The 13,383-nt window shown below is 42.4% G+C and overlaps 1 protein-coding gene across 2 annotated transcripts in view; it reads right to left on the bottom strand.

Moving 5' to 3' along the window:
- The window catches only part of FERMT1 (fermitin family member 1), a 34,485-nt gene that overhangs the window by 20,513 nt on the left and 589 nt on the right, over positions 1–13,383 (bottom strand). Inside the window, exons 2-10 of one of the 2 annotated variants that reach the window (XM_006015440.2) lie at positions 13,162–13,304; positions 12,140–12,312; positions 7,840–8,073; positions 6,090–6,236; positions 5,194–5,407; positions 2,984–3,086; positions 1,653–1,760; positions 540–671; positions 333–382 (exon numbers count right to left, since the gene is read on the bottom strand). In XM_006015440.2, coding sequence (XP_006015502.1) covers positions 333–382; positions 540–671; positions 1,653–1,760; positions 2,984–3,086; positions 5,194–5,407; positions 6,090–6,236; positions 7,840–8,073; positions 12,140–12,290 — 1,139 coding nt within the window. In that variant the 5' untranslated portion in view covers positions 12,291–12,312; positions 13,162–13,304. The remainder of the gene's footprint in view (positions 1–332; positions 383–539; positions 672–1,652; positions 1,761–2,983; positions 3,087–5,193; positions 5,408–6,089; positions 6,237–7,839; positions 8,074–12,139; positions 12,313–13,161; positions 13,305–13,383) is intronic. The other variant, XM_006015439.1, reaches the window with a different exon arrangement.

Consider the following 13,383-nt stretch of genomic DNA (forward strand, 5'->3'; position numbering starts at 1 on the left):
GTAGGGAAACTTGCATTAAGAAAAAATGGTAAAGTTTTGTCAACAAAAAGTTTTGAAGAAAAAATGTCCACTAGTTGAATTACCTATAATTAGTCAGCTCTTCAACAGACCTAAATCTGGATAGTTTTCTTGACACTAACTATGATGAGTATATCCGCTGAAGACTGGCTTAAACACAGAAAGAAAAAGAAACATTAGTGGGGAATTACTTAATTCCTTCCATAATCTTCTCCAATCAGGACAGGCATTATTTGGACCAAGTTATAAATGTTTCAAATTAGAAGAATCTACATTTGGGTTTTGTTCTATCATTATTTTTTTTTTTTACCTACCTAAATAATCTGAGATGATCTGCAAGTTTTGGAATATCAGTAATGTCCTCCTAGGAATAATCAAGAATAATTTTAGTACAAAATATTTTCCAAATATCTGTTGCATTCATTGAGGCCTGCTTTCTTACCAAAGCTATGAGGACCTAAGCTAAAGTGTTTGGTTCAGTGGCTTCAGTGAAAGCAGGCTTAACACACAGAATTACATACCAAAATGCTGTTTGTTTTTCCACCTTCCAATGTTACTTCCAGATTGGAAAGTGCAGCTTCCACTTCATCTACTTCTGAGTCGTGTGTGAAGTCTTGTGCCTCTGATGATAAAGATAGCTTGCTTACATGGTACTGTAATACAATACAAAGAGCTGGACTTGAAAAGGGCTAGTCCATTTCAAACACAATCTAAATATTAGCTTGGGATGTGCAATCAAAGAATATGAAAACAGTATGACTCATTTTTCTAGGGCTTGGTCTATGTTGGAGGGGGTCCTGCAATGAGGAGATTGAGATGGAATTTTTATTGACTGTATGGAATTTCTAATGTAGTTATCACTAAAATGTTTGCTTGGTGTCTGCTGCATAAGTCTACCAGCCTACATGCTGTCAGAATGGCTTAGCTGCTAAGAGTCTTACCCTTGCTATATTGTCTGTCCATATAAAGCAAAAACCAGATCTAAATTCAACAGCCAGATGCTGTGGCAGGTTAATATGGCAAATTTTGAAATCTGTGGCAGCTTCATTCATATTTAAAAGGAAGGGTGGTCTTATTTGCATTGCAGTAGCCACTTTCATGAATCTGCCCTGTGACTACCACTGTATCCTTCCTATAGTTAATTTTCATATTAAACTCAAATGTATTTCATGCTGGCCCTACATTTTTGGTATTTTGCAGATTGTTGTACTGTCAGCATATAAGCGCTTTGGTTAACTTGTCATGGGGATAACAGCTGTGACATAAAGCAACACTTGTATAACAACTCCCTCCAAAACCAACAGTTATTAAAGTTTCATTCTGTATTGCAGCTAACTGATCAAATGCCTTCTGCAAATGAAAGCACAGAGTTCTGACTTAATGCAGTTATAGCTGCTTTAGCAAATATTAATAAAGGGTGAGAAAAGGCAGATGTAAGTGAGGTACACTGTTTTAATCTGAGTGTCAAATGCTTTACAGAACCTAGGCTTCTATCACAAAGCAAATGTAAGCACAAGAGCAAAGGACAACTAGAGCAGAACTGTTAGGCCTCACTCTTTCTATCACATTCCTGTCCTAGCTTGCATCTGCTCCTCCTGAGAAAACTGGTTTTGCAACTCAGATCAAGTACATGCCTGCAGTGCAGCAAAGATCAACAATTCTTCCTCTGTGCAGTCAATTTCTTCTAATAGGATGGCCCACCGGGCTTGTTCATAGAGTTGGTTTATTCGTACAGCATCATACTGCATCAGAAAGAGAGATATAGTGTAACCTTAGTTCATGAAAGACTCCTCAATAATATGAGACGATAAATGAAATGTTGATCACTTTGAAGTCCATGGCAAAACACTCAATGACTTCAGTGGGATCAGACTTTAACCCACATTTTAATTTGAGTAGAAGGCATGCTGCTGTTTATCAAAGTTCACAACTGGCAAAGCAGGGCCAGAACTTCAGGTTCTGTGAATCAGGTAAGCTACAATTCACAATAGAGCTTTGCCATTTTGCACCAAATTCATTTCTGCAACAAACATACAAACAAACAACCCAAAAAGCATCCCCCAGAAAGCAAAAGACCCCTTGACTTACTAAAATCTCTACGCAGCTATCAAAAGAAATGCAAACGACCATGGGAGAAATTTAAAAGAGCATGCATGTGACTTAGGAACCTCTATCAGAAGTCACTTAGGCCCAGACCCTCAAAACCAAATAGGCGCCTGGCTCCAGCTCATTTCCATAATGGTTTGAATGCCTGGGCACCCATATTGATTGGAGCCTTGGGAGCCAGGGTCTCCTTGGAAGTCAGTTTTGGAAATGGAACTTAGTCTCCTAAACCACTTAAGTGTTTTTGTAGACTTTACACCAATATTTCTTGATGACCCAGTTGAACAAAATACAGGAAATAGAGAAGCTCTGAGCCCAGCTGGAGCTAAGCAGCCTGGCATGACACCCACTCAGAGCACTACCTCTGCTCTAAGTGGGCTCTCTCTCCTTAACCAGCTGTTGCTGAGGGGATGGAGCCTTCTGAATTGAGTAGAAGGTGGTTGGGGAGCAGATATCAGCTGTGAAGGTTTATCATGCGGCACAGAAAACAAGAACCCAGAAGAAGGTAGGGCTTCCCACCATGAACCTAACAGAAGTATAGGAGGATGTGGGAAAAATAAGACACTGCTCTTTGCCTGTTTGACCTCCAAAGTGACACTGAGTGAGGCCAACAGGCGTCTTTTCATTTACTACATTAGAGTGGGATTGGTCATTCCTCCAGGAAAGACTGAGTTGTCCTGCCACGTTTTGAGGACACGGCCTTAGCTGAACAATCTGGGAGAAACAGGAATTGCTTGATACTAGCACTGTAAGTGGCCCTTAAATTGGGATTCCTAACTAAAACCCAAAATATTTGTGCTGCAGCTTTGACAGCAGGCAAACAAAACCAAGCAACAGAATGACAGGCTTAACAGCCTCTTACTTTTGGATTCAAATCAAAGAAAGTGTAGTATTTAAAGCGTAAGAAAAGCTGATCATCTTCCTGGATGCCTTGTTCCATCAGTGACCGGGATGAATCTAGCCAGCTGGAGGGGGGAAAAAACCCACATGAATTCAACCGGGCAGAGAGAACAACTGCACACACAAAGTGACAAATTAGGTAATGACAGCAAGAATTGGCAGCTTTGGCTTCTACAAGTACAGGCAAAACTCATAGAGCTCACGAAGTGTGCATTTTTGAATGCTTGTCTATTTATTAAAGTGTTTTTAATGTAGAAACAGTTACCAGAGAGGCTCAGACCAGCAGTCCGTGGAGCTTCAGATCCTCCTTCTGCCAAAGGCCTGAGTCAGCTGCTACAGAAGAAGATAGCAAAAACCCTGCAGCAGGTACCTCTGAAATGACTCTTCCCTCCCCCCCCACAAGGAAAGTTTCCTCCTGACCCCTCTGTACTTAGGAGGTCTTTAACCCTTCCAAAAATCATGCTTATTTTAGCTTTTACTGTATTTTATAACTTTGGCTATTGTTGCCTTCCACAAAAATATCTAAATCCCCTACTGAACCCCAGAATGTTCAGACATCTCCACACCTGTGCAACACTCAAAATTTAGAAAAACAAAACCATTACTTTCTAGTAAAGAAAAACCTTACTACCTTTTGTTTCTTCTTATGCTGTATGGACAGCATCACTCTCTTGTGCACAACACATAGACACACTTCTATATTGTACTTCAACTTATTAGCAAAAAGCCTATTTTGGGTTCCCTTGCTAAACTGGTTCTTGTGTAGACTACTTAAAGAGTATAGTCAGGAACATTGTCAATATACACTAGGTCAGCTATTTGGACTACAGATCCCAATAAGGTCTTTATACTAAGAACTCTTATATCATCTTATCAAGCATTGGCACCAACATCAAAGCCTTAGGAATAGCTTTTCATAGATTTCATAGACTTTAGGGCTGGAAGGGACCTCGCGAGATCATCAGGGTTTGCTGGTGCTAAAGAGCCAGAAAAGGGAGAGCATTGTAGTGATCTTTGTAGATCTGACTGATGAGAATTTGCCAGCTGTGGCCTTCATCCTATGCCTGTAGAATTCCACTGTTTAGTCCAGATACTGATTTGCACTGAAGAACAAGAGTGGTGGAATGGCTTATTGTGTGTTACAATGCTAGGGAAGAGCAAGCAAGCTCTGGCATGCTTGTGCCTGTTCTAGGTTCAGGGCTGAGGTCTAGGTGTGTACATATAGCATCACAACCTATGCCTTATCCAGAGAGGATGCATCTACTATAACCGTGCCCACTTATATGACTGCTGATACTGGGAACCAAACCAGGGATCTTCAGAGCTCCAACTATGAGCAACTACCACTTAAGAACAAGATCTAGGTTCTCAAGCTGACAGCTGTGAATACTTACAGCCTCCTCTATGGATGACAACAGAGTGTGCTACGCATCCTGTTCTGTGTCTGATTCACAGAAGATAGACTGGTTTGTGGCAGCTCATTTTGTGCTAATACATCAGCTAGCACCATGCATACAGTTATCAGTTGTTCCACTGTAATGGGCTGTATGCACACTTATCCCATAGTAACTGAAAGCTGACACCATGATGAGTAACCCTTCTCTCAGTGAGGACTCAAGCTACTGCAGTTTAGCCTCCGCTTACCATAGACAGTTATTAGCCTGAGGATATTGACTGGGGTGTGCCAGTACTCCTGCTGGTGCTAAAATCCAGAGGTCCCTGTCTTGCCAGGTCTTGCCCTTTTGCTCAGACTCAGACTGATCACCATGTTTTGGCTCAAAAAGGAATTTTACCCCGTGGTCAGATTGGTACAGATTGTGGGGACTTTTGTCTTCCTTTGATTCTGTACATTGTTTGTCCATATTCTCAGTGTGAAGAGGTATTGTTAATAGACACAGGGCCAAATTCTCCTTTTAGTTTCACCAACATGATGCTATTTGCTTCAGTGATTTTCTGTGGGTCTAACCAAGAAATGCAGTCCCATTCCTTTTACAATTACACTGGAAGTCACTTTATATAAAATCACGATAACAAAAACATCACAGAAGGCAAAAAAGGACATGAGACAAATTAAAAAGCCTAATTTTCAAATGCTCTGTCTCTTGTCTTAAACAGCTGGATTACTGCTACCCTTATTCAGCCAGCTCAGATACCCAAGAGATGCAGCCTTACCCTGCACTGAGTTTGGCTTTGTCAGCTAAGGTCCGTGGTTGGTACATTTCAGCCAGCACTTCTGGAGGACAATTGGGAGGGCTGAAGGCAAGGATTCTGCAGTTCTGCTCAGTCAGGGGGCTGTCACTGAACCATGTAATTGTAGCAGAAGCTGGTGTTCCATTGACAGGGTCATAAATGGGAGTCATGGTTTTACTGTATAAGCCAGGACTTGCTGCAAGATAAAACAGTAATGTGTTATTCCAATGGGAGCTGGTAGCGACCACTAGTTAAGCTACCAACCACTGTCCATTATAAAAGATTCTTAAATGTTGCTTTAGGCTTCCACACCTCCACTGTTTGTAGCTGGCCTTTAATATCAGGCAGCAGACAAGCAGTGCTTTTTCTTTTTTCCCCTGGAATTCCATTGAGATTTGTCTGGAATATAAAGGGTTATTAAAGATCACCCTTTTCCTTCTCTTCCTTGCAGTCTGCCCAAATCACTGAGCATTCCAAGGTTGCACATATATCCCCAAAATGCAGCAGAAGATACTGTTTGAAGATCATGGTCTCAGTCAAGTACCTTTTTGCATGGGAATTACACATGGCAATAGGGGAAGAGAATTAAAAAAAAAACAAAACAACAACCCAGGAAAGTGTGGTTTCATATTCACAAACTCAGTGGGGGGTGGAGGTGAGACCTGTTAGCACTTTCAGTTCATTTCTAATATTGGCTAGATTTTAAGTCAACACTACCCCATATTCCTCTAATCCTTATTAAGCCTCCATGTCTCTTTCCATTTTAGCTGCACAACATAAAGAATAGTTTTCCCTGCCTTAGTCTTACAATCTTTGTGAGCCTTGCAGTCTTTCTTTTTTTAAAATCAGGCGACTAAAATTATCTGGGCTTTTGTTACCTGGAGATCCTGAACTCACTGGAGAGTTGGTCAAGTTTAAAATATCTTCTATGACTGGTTCCTTATTGTTTTTGTCCTTTTTCTTTTTCTTTTTCAAAGTGTCTTCTGATTGCTTCAATAAGGAGAGTTCTTCTGACCGTCTAATATCTACAAGAAGAGTTTAGAAATTAAGGCAAAAAAATCAGGTATTAAAAAAACAAAATCAGGTATTAAATCAGGTAGTAAAAATCAGGTATAGTAAAGGCCACATGGCAACCTCACTTGGGACATATGCCTGAATCCCACCTCACAGCTCTACAAAAGCACCCACAGACCAACTGTAAATCCAAGTGACAGCTAGAGTTGCCAAAGCCTTTGTGCTCTGGAGGTGGAGTTTTCTAGGATTTAGTCCTCTTTCTGTATTTAACTGCATTTCAACATATCAAGGAACAGATTCTTTTCTCACTAACACCCATGCAACCACCTTTGACTACACTGACTTAAACAGAGTGGCTTGCATCTTCAGAATTGAGAACAGAACTAACCCCCACTATATCTGAAGCGCAGCCATTTTATTTCCCTATTAAATACTATTCTTTTTGATGTTCAGGCCCCATCTAGACTATATCAGCAATATTATATCAAGCACGTATGCAGTTGTATAGCTTGTACTTTGCTTGCTATAATACAAGAATATCCTTCATAAACTAAGAAACATCATATCATTTGATTCATTCATGCAACCATTTTTGAAGCTGGATTAATACAGGAACCCTGTAAATATTTTTGTAGGTAGAAATACTGAATACAGCCAAAGGCTGGTTGAACAGTTATGGTGCCAGTTCATTACAGTTGCTAAATGTAATAAAGACACATTACCTTTTTTACAATCCAATGCTAAAAGACTGAATTAAAAACTAAACTGTAGTTAATATGGTTTGCAGTGACTTTATGAAGTTGAGTGTGTTAATGGGTTAATTTCTAGAAGATCTACATTAAAACAGGGATTATGTATACTCTCAAATGAGAGGATTTTGGAGAATGCCACAGCCTCAGTTTTAATTTTGTTGGACACATCCACCAGAGATCTGGCATATTTCAAAAATACTGCTAATCGCTGTTTGGAAAAGAACTGTCATTGGAAAACAAGGGATGTCATGACTCAGTGGTATACCATACTGATAGGATTGAGTGGGGAAGCAGGTTGTATACCCTGGTTTAAAGAGTGTTATACATTTCTCAAGCACTAAAGGCTTGTCTACACAAAGAAGCTGGTATGCTGTGAAGCACGTGTTCCTTGTTTAGACAAAACTGACTCACAAGAAGAAGTGAAAATAACGCGCCATATTGTTTTCTGTCTCATTTAGGCCACTGGTGTCACCGTACTATAAAACCGGTATGAAAGGAAAACAAGGCTAAATCTGTTCAAGGCATTTGTTCAGCTCTACATGGACAGAGAACTCCAGAAAGCCATCCTGAAGTGTCACTGACCAGCACCCATGTGTGCCACGGGAGACATTTCTGATTTAATTTGGATCAAAGATTTATAAGGGCTGAGAACAACTAGGTAAGTGACTTGGGGTGGGTACAGAAGATAAAGACCTAGGCTCAGTTAAAAAAGGAATGTACTTGCAATTGGGGATTCCATCCAATATCTCTGAGCTAAACAGGATTTTTGCATGAGCAGAGACTCATTAAAGCAAGGCACCCAACAAATAAGACTGCTGAAGTGCTGAAATTCCAATACAGCAAGAGATACAGTTTCACTTACTGAGGGTCTTGCAGATGTCACTGACAGCCTTGAACACCACAGAAGAGAAGCTTGCTTTTAGCCTCACGGTCTTCATGTTTGGCAAGCGAAGGCGCAGCATTTTGTGCTGGTTAGTAAACAGCAGCTTAGCATCTGCCTGCACCCCGTACTTATCCAAAGTCCAATGGGTTTTCAGAAGCCAACATTTTTTTTGCTCCCACCAGAGAGCATAGTCTGACCAATCCTGTGATAAATCTAAGGGGAACATAAAATTGAAGTAATTCAACCTGCATGATCATGAATATACTGGAAGGCTGATCATCTCAAGATACTTGTTTTGAAAAACGGGTCTGCCAACTAGGAGTAATTAATGATACTAATATTTTGCAGTTGCGGAACAGTGAGGAATGATGACTGAGATTATGGCCCTATTGTGCAAGCCCTAGTAAGAGATGGTCCTGGTCTCAAAGAATTATCTTTAAATTCACTGGGTGTGTCTACATGTGCATTTTAATGTGCAGAGCCCACTTTAATGAGTGTTAAAGTGTCAATAAAAAAATGCAATTTATTCAGTGTGCATTAAAATAGGGTAATGTGCATTTTCCTAGTACAGTAAAAACCCTGTTTTCCAACATGAGTGGGGAATGGGGGGGGTGTTGATAATCTTAAAATGCCAGTTACGTGAAGCACAGGGGTTTCCAGCTGCACACGGAGTGAGGGAGGTGGTGGTGGCTGCACATGGAGCAGCAGCAGTGCAGGGTGGTGGCAGAGGCCACCACATGCGAGCTCCCCCTGCCCCCGCCAGTCCCCTTTCATGGCCGGATGGCCGGAAATTCCGGTTAATAGAAATGCTGGTTAGTAAAATGCCGGATAACAGGGCTTTTACTCTACCTCATAATGGAGGGTGTTTTTGCCCCAAAGGATGAAAAAGTGGTCCCACAATTAATGGGAAAGAATCACTGCATGGCTCAGCTTGCTACTGTGCTACAAACCAGAGACAAGTTCCAAAGTCCTAGCAAAACACACGAGTGACTCCAGCATCAGTGAGGACACACACATTCAGACACAGCTTTGCATGGCAGCTGCTCACACCTAAGCTAGGCTAACCAAGACATAGAGGCCTAATTTTGATCCCTCTGGTTAACTGCTGTGAAGGCAATACCAAAATAACTAAGACAAAAGGTGGGAGAAAGACATTATTATTAGTCTGTAATAGGTTGTAGAAACCTCATAGTTTCATAGTTTCTAGGGTCAGAAGGGACTGGAACAGATCATCAGGTCCGAACCCCTGCCCTGGGCAGGAACAAGTGCTGGGATCATAATACCCCAGCCAGATATCTATCCAACCTCCTCTTGAAGACCCCCAAGGTAGGGGAGAGCACCACCTCCCTTGGGAGCCCAATCCAGAGGCTGGCAGCCCTAACCGTAAAGTAACGCCTCCTGATATCAAGACTGAACCTGCTCTCAATCAATTTGTGGCCGTTATTCCTTGTTATCCCAGGTGGTGCCCGGGGGAACAGAGCGTCACCTGTTTTCTGCTGGTCCCCCCGGTGAGTTTATAGATGACCACCAGATCCCCTCTCAGTCTTCTCTTGTGAAGGTTGAATAGAGTCAGGCCCTTTAGTCTATCTTAGTAGGGCCTGGTTTACTGCCCCCTGACCATGTGAGTGGCCCTCCTCTGGAGCCTCTCAAGGTTAGCCACATCCCTCTTGAAGTGCAGTGCCCAGAACTGGATGCAGTACTCCAACTGTGGCCTGACCAGCGCCACATAGAGGGGAAGGATCACCTCCCTGGACCTGCTCTTGATGCATCTGTAGATGCATGACAAGGTGCGGTTAGCCTTACTGACTGCTTCCTCATAATGGTGGCTCATGTCCATCCTGGAGTCAACAATGACTCCAAGATCCCTTTCCACCACTGTGTTGTTGAGAAGGGTGTTCCCCAGCCTACAGGTGTGTTGCTGGTTCCTTCTCCCTAGATGCAGTACCCTGCACTTGTCTGCGTTGAATTCCATCCTATTCTCATCCCCCCACCTCCTGAGTCAGGAAAGAGTTAATGATTGCTGGAGGCCTAATCAGCTCCCTCCCCCTGCCCCAAACACCTGAGTCTTCTAGGGAGGTGCCCAGCCTAGTTAGCCTCTGCTTGGGAGACTGAATAGATCTTTTGGTATGTACTGTGATAGTAAGCAGACTGGCTGGGGTCAGGTACTGAGGACTAGCTCCTCTCAGAGCCTCCCTGGGGAAAGGTAGGCCTGGCAAAGGGTAACTGCCTCATGTAGCTGCTAGTGACTCACTTAGTTTTGCTGGAGTCCTGGTGCAATGGAAGAGTTTTGTGTGTTTGTAGAGCTTTTCTCCTCCTTTTTTTGTACTTTGCAGAGTGTGAGAGAAAGAGTTTGCTGCTGCTTGTTCACCTTGGACTTTGAGCCCTCCTGAAAAGGGAGGGATGAAGTGAGGGCTGTCCTGTGAGTTGGCTTGAGGTTTAAGGCACATTTGCCTGCAAGGAAGATCAGCTGAAACTCCCAGGAGGAAAACAGGCCAGAGCACTACCGAACTGGGCTATGCTGTTAGGGAGTGTGAAGAAAGTAGGAAGGCTTTGTCCGTGCATTCCTATTTTCCATGCAGCAATTAAGTGACCTCCAAGGCCAAGGATGCGGGTTTAGAAGATGTGAGGTCTATGTAACCTTAGGCAAGCTGGTAAAATGAAGGATGATGATGCTTTTTTCCCATCCTCCATCTGTCTTGTCTATTTCCTAGAAGTCCTTAGCACTTGTGCATAGACCTCTTCAATGTCTGCCTTGAGCACAGCAGCATGGCAGCTTGTCTGGTAAGCCCTGTTTATGGCCTTGGGGGACAAAGGCAACTACAATGTCTTCCCCACCAGACTTCTGCCCTATGACGTAAGTCATTAGGTACCTCTTTTGTACTCTCTTCTGGAATCTTATCACCAATCCTCTTCAAACTTAGTTTAAAGCCCTCCTTGCTTCTAATGGCCGAACCTCTCTACATGGCAACTGTAGAAGCAGAAATAGTCAAAGATCAAGTAGCAGTGCCTTGATAAAACCTCATGTGTGTAAAATGTTCTACTTTAGTTACTTTAAATCTGAGCTGTGTAGTGCAATGATTAGAAATGCAAAGCCAAATGCATTCAGGTTTGAAAAGCATGGCAAAGGCAGGGCCTGGTAGTGATCAATAACAAGACCTCTAGATCTGATGATGTATGGTCTGTAAAGCATTACATTCTGGGAAAGAATAATCCATGGGTTGTTAGGAACAGGATTCATAAGTCTCATGTGGCCCTAGAATAAGGGAAATAGGGCACTCTGCAGATCACTGACTTTGGGGTATGCACAATCTTCTTTTTGTGCCCCAAGGGGCTTGGTTGTATTAAGATCTTGGTTTGTGGCTAGTCTGGCCACCCTGGAATAATTCTTGTGGTGACTGGTGAAAGGAACTACTGTATCTGAAATGCAGGGAGCACATTGTCTTCTTATGCCATTTACTCTAAACTCTGCTACCCTCTTGGTCTACATGGAACTTCTTTTTGCAAGATCAATGTTGCAGGGATTATTTTAGTAGGCTGCTTGGCTCACCAGCTAAGGCAGCAGACCAGGACTTGGGTTCTAGTGTTTGTAGTAACATTGACTAGCTGTGTGTGTATGAAATTACAATACTTCTGTTTAACTTTCTGTTGGTCTTATCAATGGAGTGTGTAAAGTCTCTCTGTCCTCTAGATCTCCCTCCCACTGCATGTATACAGTGTCTAGCACAGAGGGTTCTGATCATAAGGACCCCAAGTGCTAATACAGAGAACAACAAACCCTTCCAAAAGACTCCCCGTGACAAGTTGCTTCCCCTACATTAGCATTAAGTTAAATTCCAACTATTCCCACTTATCCTTTGAATTGCCCATCACTAATTGTCTGTTTTCTCATGTTACCCTATACAAAGTCTCTTGGAAAGCCAGAAAACATTAGTCTGTGCCTACCCAGCTGCCATGTTCTAGATTTTTCAGGCCATCTAGAAAAGAAAGCAACAAGGGAGGCACTGACTAACTTCAGGCTTTCCAATTAGCCTGTCCCCACTCATGGACCAAGATCTCGCCATGCTAGGTGCAGTACAAATGGAAAGCTTTTTAAAAGGTAGCTCCTAACCCAAAGAACTTTGAACCGAAGGGAAAATTCAAGTACCAACTGGGAACTGCAGCATATCATTTAGAAATGAGGAAATGAGAAAGATAACAGAGCATTGTACTTCTGGGGAAAGGTGGAGTTGCACATAGAAATGTGATAATAGCATGCAAGATTTAAAAAATCCTCACTTACTCATTTGTTCTACTAATTTGAGCATCACTCCACCAATATGAAGATCTCCTGAGACCTGAAGCGTAAATTCTCTTTGCTCTTCTTCATACTGGTGATCAACTAAGATGCTGAGCTCCCAAGAGCTGGCCCCATATTCATTTGAAGAAATCATTGTGATATTATCTACTTAATTTCTGCCGGGGAAAAAAAAAAAGAAGAGTTTTGAACATATATTCATTTCCCACCCACCACATATAATTCAAGCAAAAATGTAGTATTAAGGTTGTGATACTGTTGTTTTTGAGATCTTGGCAATCTCTGAAACAGTTGTAGAGTTTGTTTTGGTTTTTTCCTTCTCCACCTTCATTACCTGCTCTGCTCTGACAATGGTGGAGAGCTCTTACCATCTTTGAATCATCTTACCAGGACGGCAAGTTTCTTTCATCCCAGAAGAGCACACCAAGGGGTCACTTGACCAATGGCTAAGGGAAAAGTAGCCTAATGATTCAAAATGGATCCCTAGGGTTGTGGTGGGGGAGGGAGGAGGAAATGGGATTATTGCTCTTTTCATTCCACCACATGGGGATGACTTCAAGATTTCCCTCCCCTCCAAACACCAGATCCAAATGAACTTGCTGAAGCTGGACAAATCCCCTCCTTGCCCTAGCCTCCATGGCTATTGCAACTTGTCATCAGCCACTATTGGGAGCCTAGTCTTGGCCCCTCGGGGTGTGCACATGCTCTCTGTTTTTCAATTCAAATTATAGTAAAACTTTAAAAGTACAACCTACAGCTGTATCTTTGTTAACAGAAACTTGTATTTGGAATCCTCCCTAGTTTTGACAGGGTTCCCTGTTGGCCTATGGTAAGATGCTCCTCAATAAACAGCTGGGGGTTGTTACAGGATGGACACTGCACCTATCTTTAACCTATACTGAATTTACAAACCTAAACTTTAGGGCATTAAGGGTTAACAAACTGATCTGGGGCCCAGTTTTGCTTCTTCCATTGGCAAAGAGTTCAGGGATAGGAGCAACACTTACGTAAAATCACTTTTAGGCTAGTGAATAACCACATGGATATAAAGGAAGGAGAAGAATAATAGAAATTAGAGTTGGAAGGGACTTCAGGAGGTCACGTAGTCCCAGGGTTCGAATTACACTTTGACTCTTGGGGGTGGGAGGGTCTGCAAAAAAAATTGGGGTGCCCATCAATGATGCCCTAATTAAAAATCAGAGACCCCCCCCCCCCCCCCCCCTTTTTTT

The sequence above is a fragment of the Alligator sinensis genome, unplaced genomic scaffold (genome assembly GCF_000455745.1).
Source record: "Alligator sinensis unplaced genomic scaffold, ASM45574v1 scaffold140_1, whole genome shotgun sequence".
NCBI classification, from domain to species: domain Eukaryota; kingdom Metazoa; phylum Chordata; order Crocodylia; family Alligatoridae; genus Alligator; species Alligator sinensis.